Source organism: Eptesicus fuscus, chromosome 9 (assembly GCF_027574615.1).
Source record: "Eptesicus fuscus isolate TK198812 chromosome 9, DD_ASM_mEF_20220401, whole genome shotgun sequence".
Taxonomy (NCBI): domain Eukaryota; kingdom Metazoa; phylum Chordata; class Mammalia; order Chiroptera; family Vespertilionidae; genus Eptesicus; species Eptesicus fuscus.
Window position 1 is genome coordinate 17,673,901 of NC_072481.1, and position 9,471 is coordinate 17,683,371.

Below are 9,471 nucleotides of genomic sequence, written 5' to 3' on the forward strand. Positions count from 1 at the left end.
TCATTTGTAGCTAACATCTTAAGTTCCTATATTTCTCCTTTCTGCCCGATTCTCCAGTTTATCTGGTGCCACCCTCTCTTTCATTATGTGCCAGTCATTCTGGCCTTCTTTCAGTTCCTCACCCATGCCAAGCACTTTCCCTGCTTGGGGCCTTTGCACTATTGTTCCCCCACTCCCTACTCTCATTGTCTGGTCAATTTCTGGTTATCCTTCAGGCTTTAGCTGAAGCTCACCACCTCAGGGAAAACTTCCTTTGTTCCCCACATCCCCCAGGCCAGGTTCCTCTGTGCTTTCTCATTGCACTTTGCGCAACTTCAACTGAATAACTATTTGCTTACATTCGGTTTCCCTGACTAGTCTAGACGCTTCAAGGGAAAGTGAACGCTGGTTGAAAGAGGGATTGAATGCTTTATCTACCCAGTTGCAGAGCTGCAACTGGAACACAGACCCATGACTAGTACAGTTTTGTTTTCTCAAACCATGAGGGGTCTGTCACATAAAATGATACCCCTCACTCCCGACTTCCTCTCCCTCTTCCCAGTAATTAAATACATTAGTCTTGTGTGTTCTGTTCAAGGGCCTATCAAAACCAATCTGGTGAACTAAAATCCAGGTTTAGAGATTACCCTTCTCTCCAAGAATATTTGCATTTTAACTGGGAACTCCCAGATGACAGGAAGCAATCCCAAAGGAACTAATAATTTCAGGCACCACGAAGATAACATTATTGGGAGGAGGGAATCTTCACTACCATGCCTTAATGGAATTATAGGAATCTACAATGTACTAGACTTGCTTTAATGTCTTTTTTTTTTTTTAATGTTATCTTCACAACCAGCCTTTTAAGGAGGTATTATCCCCTTTATCAAATGAGGAAATCTCTGAAAGGTTTAGTAATTTACCAGATGTTGCAAATCTGGTCGGGAGACCAGTATCTAGTCCCTCCCCCTCCCAGGTTTGACTCCCGGTCAATCTTCCTTTTACTATGCTGATTTCAAGGATAAGTGTAGGCAACTGCTTACAGTTTATATACATTAATCTGGGCCACGGGTTTAACTGGCTGAGTAGCTTTAAAAGAGGGTTACTAGGTTTCTTTTATTCCCTTGATGGGATCTATGCTCTGCAACTTGACATTTTATTGTCTTTTCCAGAAGTCCATCACATGTGGTGTCTGCCCTTATTTATCCCAACCATAAATGCGATTAGAGGCAGAAAAAAAATGAATTGAGCACTGGGAGCATAATTATGATGCAAAATCCAATATGTCATGTTATCAATTATTTTACTACTGAGTCCACCAAAGGCTCCTGTATCCAGGGTGTGAATGGTATCAGGTTGACACTTAATAGTGCATTATTTATCTGTTTACTACTATTTGCAATACCAAAAGCTATTGGGCTATCCTAGGATCAAATATGCATGAGTTGGGTTTTGCCTCTGATTAAAAATGCTTTTGCCCATCCTTTGATCACCTCTGGATTCTGATTCTTGAATACAGGACTTCTCTTGGGGGCAGACTGACACTGTCATGTTCTTCTTGGTGTCAGATACACCTATTTAATAGCTTTGTGACTTTGAACACGTTACTTAACTTCTCTGCCTCCTCCCCTCCCCCCGCCCCTCATTGTAAAATGGAGAGACTGAGTTATTTTGAAGATGCTGAAAGCCTTTACTAAGGCTTTGAAAACACTTAACAAAACCTAACACAGAGCAGGTATTCAAGTAGCATTAATTTCCCTTCTTCCTCAGATAGATAAGGACATTTTCTTTTTTAAATGGATTTTAGAGAGAGAGGACGGCAGGGAGAGGGGCGGGGAGAGGGAGTGGGAGAGGTCCGTGGTTCCACTTATCCACGCACTCACCAGTAGACCCCTGCAGGTGCCTGCCCACCCAATGGAACCAGCAACAGCCCCGGCTCAGCGGGACGACGCTCCAACCAACGGAGCTACCGGGCCAGGGCAGGACATTTCCTTGTGAAGTCCCTAGGCTTAATAGACCCTAATAGATTCTCCGGACTCTTTGAAAGTCACAAAAAATTTTGTGTAGATGTGTGAGGTTTGACTTCATTGGAAACAAAGGCCACCGATTACGGGGGCCAGTGACTATCCTAAAAAAAATTGTAGATTCTAAAAAAAAAAAAAAAAAGAAGTGTAAATTCTCTTGCCTGCAATGCCAAATGGTGACTCTCTCTTGCAGGGAACCACCTTTCGGTGGATGTTTTTGTTCCTGTTCTCTGGGCACGTTTTCTTTTGCAGTCTGCTGACAGAGGAGGATAACCGGGCCCCTGGGGAGGGGCGCCTTTCAGAGGCCGGGCCCCCAGGAAGTTTCCTCGGGGGCTCTGTGGCCCGCTTCGGGTTTCTTCCCAGGTGGGGGTGGGGTGCCATCTGCAGCTGGGAAGCAGGTTTATTTTAAGGTCTCTCAGGCTTCAGGGGTCGGTTCCTCACGGAGAGGCAGGCTTTTGTGGGGTTTCTCCAGCTGCAGTTACTCCGTCCAGGTATTAGTTAAAAACCTCGTGGTACGACCCCGTGGTCCCCACCCTCCTAGGCCCCAACCCCGAGGCGGTGGGGGCGGGAAGGCCGCGCGCGCCGCTTCCGCTCCTCCAGCCCGCCAGAGGGCGCTGCGGCCCCGCCTCGCCCTTCTCGAGGCGCTTCGCGCCGGGCCCCTTCCGCGTGGGTGAGTGAATGTGAGAGTCAGCGCAGCGCCGCGCTCGCCGCCCGCCTCCGCCGCTCAGCGCTCTCACTTGGGCTGCCTGGGGCGTGCGCGCGCGTAAAGCCATAGAGACGGGCGTTGAGCTCTCGGGCTAGAGCGTCGCCGAATCGGAGCCGGAGCCGGAGCCGCGCGCTGTGTCTCCGCTGCGTCCGCCGAGGCCCAGAGTGTCAGGGACAAAAGCCGCTGCCGCGCCGCTTGCTCCCGCCGCCGGGGCTCATCCGCCGCCGCCGACGCTCTGAGGAGAGCCCGCCGCCGCCGCCACCCGCGAGGATCCGAGAGCCATGTCGGCCAGCAGCCTCCTGGAGCAGGTACAGGCCCGGCCCGCATGCCTCGGCCATTGTGTGAGGCGAGAGGGAGCCCGACCAGGCCCGGGCCCTTCGCCCCCGGTCGGGCCGATCTGAGGCGGCGCCTCTCGCGGGCCGGGTTTCGGGCCTCTCAGGCCGGCCGCGCCCTGCGCCTCGCCCTCAGCCCCGCTCTTCCCGCTCCTCCCGGCCCTCGGTGCCCAACGCCGGCGCCGCCTTTCCTCCTCAGCGGGCCTCGTTTTCCTTCCCCGTTCCCTTCCCCTTCCTGGAAGCCGGGGCCCCGGCGCGTCGCCGCCGGCGCGTCCCCCGCTTTTTCTCCGCGGCCCCGCCGGCCTAGCGCCTTCCCCCGCCTCCCGTTTCCCAGCCTCCCCCCCCCCCCCCCCGCCACCATTCCTGACGCCTACCCCGAGGCCTGCTCCTTTATTCCTCCCTCCGGCCCGGCTTTAACGTGTCTTCTCTTTCCCTTTTCTCCCTCGGATAACTTGCTGCTCGGCGACGTTCCCTTCGCCCGCAGAGACCAAAAGGTCAAGGAAACAAAGGTGAGCCCAGCCCCGCCGGTGGCCCGGAGCGGGGGACGCGGGGTGGTGGGGGCGGGGTCTCCGGGAGGCGCCCCGGGTCCGCAGGTGCCTCGCTCCTCAGCGCTGGAGCCTCCCGGCGTGTTCTCCCAGCTGGCCCACAGCTTCTCGGCGAACAAGGAGTCATTCACCGAGGGTGGGGGTGGACCCGGTTTTGAAATGTCTCAGGTCCTTAGTTTCCTGTAGGTCTTAGAAGGCCTTTGTTTTTCACCCTCGTGGATCCCACTCTGGAAGTAACTCACATGTGACCCAAGTGGAGGGGGTGCGGGGAGGCGGGCGGGCCCGGAGATCGAGAGGAGCCAATAAAGTGACCTTTTTGGATCCACTTGCTTTGGGTGGAGGGAGACATTTTTATGGACGAATACTGCCGAGCGTGTTCACTCTCATCCTTGGCTTTTTTTTTGAAATGCAAACGTGATTTCTCTGTTTTAGTAAGGTTTTTTTTTTTTTCTCTGGTTAGGATATATTTGGCTACTTTGGGTGGGAGATTGTATGACTGAGACGTTCTTAATTTGAATTTTTTTCCTGTAGTACAAAATGGATCTGTACATCAGAAGGATGGATTAAATGATGATGATTTTGAACCTTACTTGAGTCCCCAGGCAAGGCCCGTGAGTAATTAACCATTTACGTGCCTGATCAAAGGGTGCATACCATTCTTTCTTTTCCCTATGGACGAGTCTCACTTTCGGGGTGACTTTCTTCCGACTAGTCAATGTGTTATAAAAAGTTGTTACAAATGTTATAGATTCTTAGGGTTTCCATCTCTCTTGTCAGCAAACATTGTATTCTGAGAGTAGTTCTGATGCACTTTACAATGTACTAGCAGTAACACCTGTTTGAGTAATTCTTCCTCTTTACCAAGAATATACAATGTAAAACTTAATCCTTTCTAGTGTTAAACATCCTGAGTTTTCACCCCAAACCCTTTTTCTTTTCTGAAAATTGGATTTATATGTGATGGGAAAAACTAATAAAAGTATTAGTCACCTGAAATTTATTCAACGCTGCAGAACTGGGTATTCTTCTCCTCTGCTAACTAGTTAGTGGGATCTTAGATTAGAACTATTTTGCCGTTAGGTTCTAGTTTTTCGAGTTGAGCTGTATCTATATTTATAGAGAACAACTTTGGATTCTCATATAAGGAGCTTTAGGATTTATAAAATGGAGTTAAAAGAAGGTAAAATACTGTGTAGCACAAATTAAGATAAAAATTATTGAGGTTTTTGTAATTTAACCTATCTTCTAATGTGAAGATTAGTTGCATACAGGTTCATGACCTGTGTATATAGAAACTTCTTTAATGTGGCAGCTCTTTTGTATAAATATCTTCTGTCCCAAAGACATAGTTACAAAGTTGTGGCAAATACAGCTTCCAGATTAATAAACCAAAAGGGAATAACTCATCCAAAATACCCTAAAAGAAGAAAAAGCTTATGGAACGTTTATATAAATTCTGAACAGATGCTGTGCGATAGACGTAATAGTCTAGAATAACTTGGCATATTAGTGTATGTCCATATTTGGACCTAATTCTTACATAAAACTTTTAGATTCCTTATGTAAAATTTTCTGCATTGAATATATAGAACTCAAACAAGTGATTGGAAAAAAGTTTTTGCAGAAGATATCCAGTTAATCAGGAAAAGTAGGGAAGGAAGTAGAGGAATGAACTATTAATAGATTCTTGCTATTGAAGTAGTTTGCTTACGTAATTATAACAGGGAGAGTGGGAGCATTTGGAAATATAATTCTAGGTAGTTCTTGTGAAACATTGTGTAATTCAGATTTTTGAGTTCAGTGGCATGTGAGAACCTGCTAGTTCAGTTGTAGGCATTTAGCTGTATAATGGCATAACCAGTGGTAGTGAATTTGTTTTTTTCTTTCTCAAGTAAGCTAAAGCTTAAATGTCTTTATGTTAAAAAAACATTGGGGAAAAGGGGAAAATCATAATGTCAACAATAAAAAATAAACTTAAAAAAATATGTTGTGAGGAAATAGAAATCTTGTTTGAATAGATTTGAGAGTCTGACAATTGTAGTTTACTTTCAAAAGTAATTCATCTACTTTTTTATCAGTTTTTTATCACCTTATGTTGGAATAATGCTTCAGGCTTAATCCAGTCACTATAGACTGAATTTTTAATACAATATGGATTTGCTAAAGTATTAACACTATCTTTGAGAAATACTTAATTTTAAGAGAAGTCTATGTGTGGAAAGACAGCTTGATTTTTATTTTATTTTTAGGGAAAATTTAAATTGTCAGAGAAAAGCACATTTTATCAAACCACATGACTGGAAATGTTTAATCTTCAAGAGATGTGTTTTAGTGGCTAGGGAGTAGTATTCTTACCTTTGGTAATATAAACTTAAGGCTTAAGATAGTGTTAGTCATCCAAATCTCTTAAGAATAAAACTCCATATTATCTCTAGCTTAAATACTCACTTAAGGGACTATTCTGTGAGCTATAGAATTTATAAAAAAAGGGAAAATAGGTTCAGCACAAACTAAAATAAAATCAAGAATGATTGAGGTTTTTGCAATCTGTCTTCTAATGTGAAGACTAGTTGCATTTAAGTTTATATTTTTGGTTATTCTTTAGGATAATTCCTTTTTTTAAAGATAATGGACTATGGTATCTTTAGAATTATACTCCTGTTTTTATATGTTTTTTAAAATTGATTTTTAGAGCGAGAGGAGGGGAGAGAGAGAGAGAGGAATATTGGTGAGAGAGAACCGTCATCCATCATCTGCCTCCTGCACACCCCCTTCTGGGGATGGAGCCCACAACTGGGCATGTCCCTGATCGGGAATCGAACAGTGACCTCCTGGTTCATAGTTTGATGCTCAACCACTGTGCCACACAGACTGAGATATACTCCTCTGTTTTTAATGGAAAAGTTTGGTGTGCATTTTAGATTATAGCAATTCATTTTATAGGAGAAGCAGAACAGGTAGCAACATTTTTCTAGTTTTTTTCTCTGGAAGCTACTGTACATTTCCTTTCCAGGTTATAATTAAATAGTGACATCTGTTTATGTTCCCAGATGGTTTGCCAAGAGGCTACCACTGTAAATTAGATGTAGTGAACCTTGTTTTATTAAATATATTTTATTGACTTTTTACAGAGAGAAAGGGAGAGGGATAGAGAGTTAGAAACATCAATGAGAGAGATTCATCGATCAGCTGCCTCTTGCACACCCTCCACTGGGGATGTGCCCGCAACCAAGTTACATGCCCTTGACCGGAATAGAACCTGGGACCCTTGAGTCCGCAGGCCCCACTGAGCCAAACTGGCCAGGGCAACCTTGTTTGTTTTTTTTTTAAACACAAATTTATTTGACACATACCAAAATGTCTTTAAATCGTGTATTATTTTTATACTTTGATAATTGAAAATAGCCTGGCTGGTGTGCCTCAGTGGTTGAGCATTGACCTATGTAACCAGTTCACGGTTTGATTCCTGGTTAGGGCATTGGCCCAGTAGGGAGTGTGGAAGAGGCAGCCGATTGATGATTCTCTCTCATCATTGATGTTTCTTTCTCTCCCTCTCCCTTCCTCTTTGAAATCAATAAAAATGTATTTTAAAAAAGGAAATAAATTCATGCACCAATATTTTAACAGAATACAGTGCAGGATTTATGAATGCAAAAATCATACCATAAAAATATTTAATAAGATTTAAGAAGTTTTCTTGACACACAGACACTATTGCTCTTTAAATATAGTTGCAGAACCTTGTTTTTTGGTTTATGGCTGAGGAATGGCTACACAGATTTTTGGGAGAGAACTTTTAAATTTCCAATTCTTTTTGTCTTCTTTTACCTATTATAGGATGGTTTTAATAGTTTTAATAGTTGTTGAGATGCGACCATCTGAAATGGTCACTCTCCTTTTTTATGGTAATGGATGAAATAGTTGAATTACATGAATAATTGGGAAAGGAAATGTCCTGATTGTTTATTTTTGTGTTTAGTTTAGTTGTGTTTTTTTTTCTTCTTCCACAGAATAATGCATATACTGCCATGTCAGATTCCTACCTACCTAGTTACTACAGTCCCTCCATTGGCTTCTCCTATTCTTTGGGTGAAGCTGCTTGGTCTACTGGGGGTGACACAGCCATGCCCTATCTGACTTCTTATGGACAGCTGAGCAACGGAGAGCCTCACTTCCTACCAGATGCCATGTTTGGACAACCAGGAGCCCTTGGTAGCACTCCGTTTCTTGGTCAGCATGGTTTTAACTTCTTTCCCAGTGGTATTGACTTCTCAGCTTGGGGAAATAACAGTTCTCAGGGACAGTCTACTCAGAGCTCTGGATATAGTAGCAATTATGCTTATGCACCTAGCTCCTTAGGTGGAGCCATGATTGATGGACAGTCCGCTTTCGCCAGTGAGACCCTCAATAAAGCTCCTGGCATGAATACTATAGACCAAGGGATGGCAGCACTGAAGTTGAGTAGCACAGAAGTTGCAAGCAATGTTCCAAAAGTTGTAGGCTCTGCTGTTGGTAGTGGGTCCATTACTAGTAACATTGTGGCTTCTAATAGTTTGCCTCCAGCTACCATTGCTCCTCCAAAACCAGCATCTTGGGCTGATATTGCTAGCAAGCCTGCTAAACAGCAACCTAAGTTGAAGACAAAGAATGGCATTGCAGGGTCAAGTCTTCCACCACCCCCAATAAAGCATAACATGGATATTGGAACTTGGGATAACAAGGGTCCTGTGGCAAAAGCCCCCTCACAGGCTTTGGTTCAGAATATAGGTCAGCAGCCAACCCAGGGGTCTCCCCAGCCTGTTGGTCAACAGGCTAACAATAGCCCACCAGTGGCTCAAGCATCAGTAGGGCAACAGACACAGCCATTGCCCCCACCTCCACCACAGCCTGCCCAGCTCTCAGTCCAACAACAGGCAGCTCAGCCAACCCGCTGGGTAGCACCTCGGAACCGTGGCAGTGGGTTTGGTCATAATGGGGTGGATGGTAATGGAGTAGGACAGTCTCAGGCTGGATCTGGATCTACTCCTTCAGAACCTCACCCAGTGTTGGAGAAGCTACGGTCCATTAATAATTACAACCCTAAGGATTTTGACTGGAATCTGAAACATGGCCGGGTTTTCATCATTAAGAGCTACTCTGAGGACGATATCCACCGTTCCATTAAGTATAATATCTGGTGCAGCACAGAGCATGGTAACAAGAGACTGGATGCTGCTTATCGCTCCATGAACGGGAAAGGCCCCGTTTACTTACTTTTCAGTGTCAACGGCAGTGGACACTTCTGTGGCGTTGCAGAAATGAAATCTGCTGTGGACTATAACACATGTGCAGGTGTGTGGTCCCAGGACAAATGGAAGGGTCGTTTTGATGTCAGGTGGATTTTTGTGAAGGACGTTCCCAATAGCCAGCTGCGACACATTCGCCTAGAGAACAACGAGAATAAACCAGTGACCAACTCCAGGGACACTCAGGAAGTGCCTCTGGAAAAGGCTAAGCAGGTGTTGAAAATCATAGCCAGCTACAAGCACACCACTTCCATTTTTGATGACTTCTCACACTATGAGAAACGCCAAGAGGAAGAAGAAAGTGTTAAAAAGGTAATCCGCTTACAATTCTTTTTCTTTTTTTTTTCCCGCTTACAATTCTTAAGACTTTTAGGGAAGGGGAGAAGGAACTAGAAAGAACAGGAGAGGTATTATACTGAATAATAAAAGCTTTAATAAAAGCTCTGGAAATAACACAAGTATCACATAACAGTTCAGTCCTTTATGGGAGTATAATTGGGTCTTAACTACTTGAAACTTAGTGTGAAGGAATGTGGGAATATTAATGGAGGACAGAACTGTGCTTAAGGGAAAACAATGTATAGAAAGTGAATTTACACG

The 9,471-nt window shown here is 44.8% G+C and overlaps 1 protein-coding gene across 1 annotated transcript; it reads left to right on the plus strand.

Annotated features, from left to right (window-relative positions):
• The first annotated feature begins 2,701 nt into the window (after positions 1-2,701).
• Positions 2,702-9,179, plus strand: YTHDF2 (YTH N6-methyladenosine RNA binding protein F2). The gene is given in 5 exon segments (XM_008147979.3): positions 2,702-3,017; positions 3,526-3,550; positions 4,118-4,197; positions 7,597-9,154; positions 9,157-9,179. Coding segments are annotated over 5 exon segments (1,713 nt in total). The 5' UTR covers positions 2,702-2,990.
• Positions 9,180-9,471: the final 292 nt, after the last annotated feature.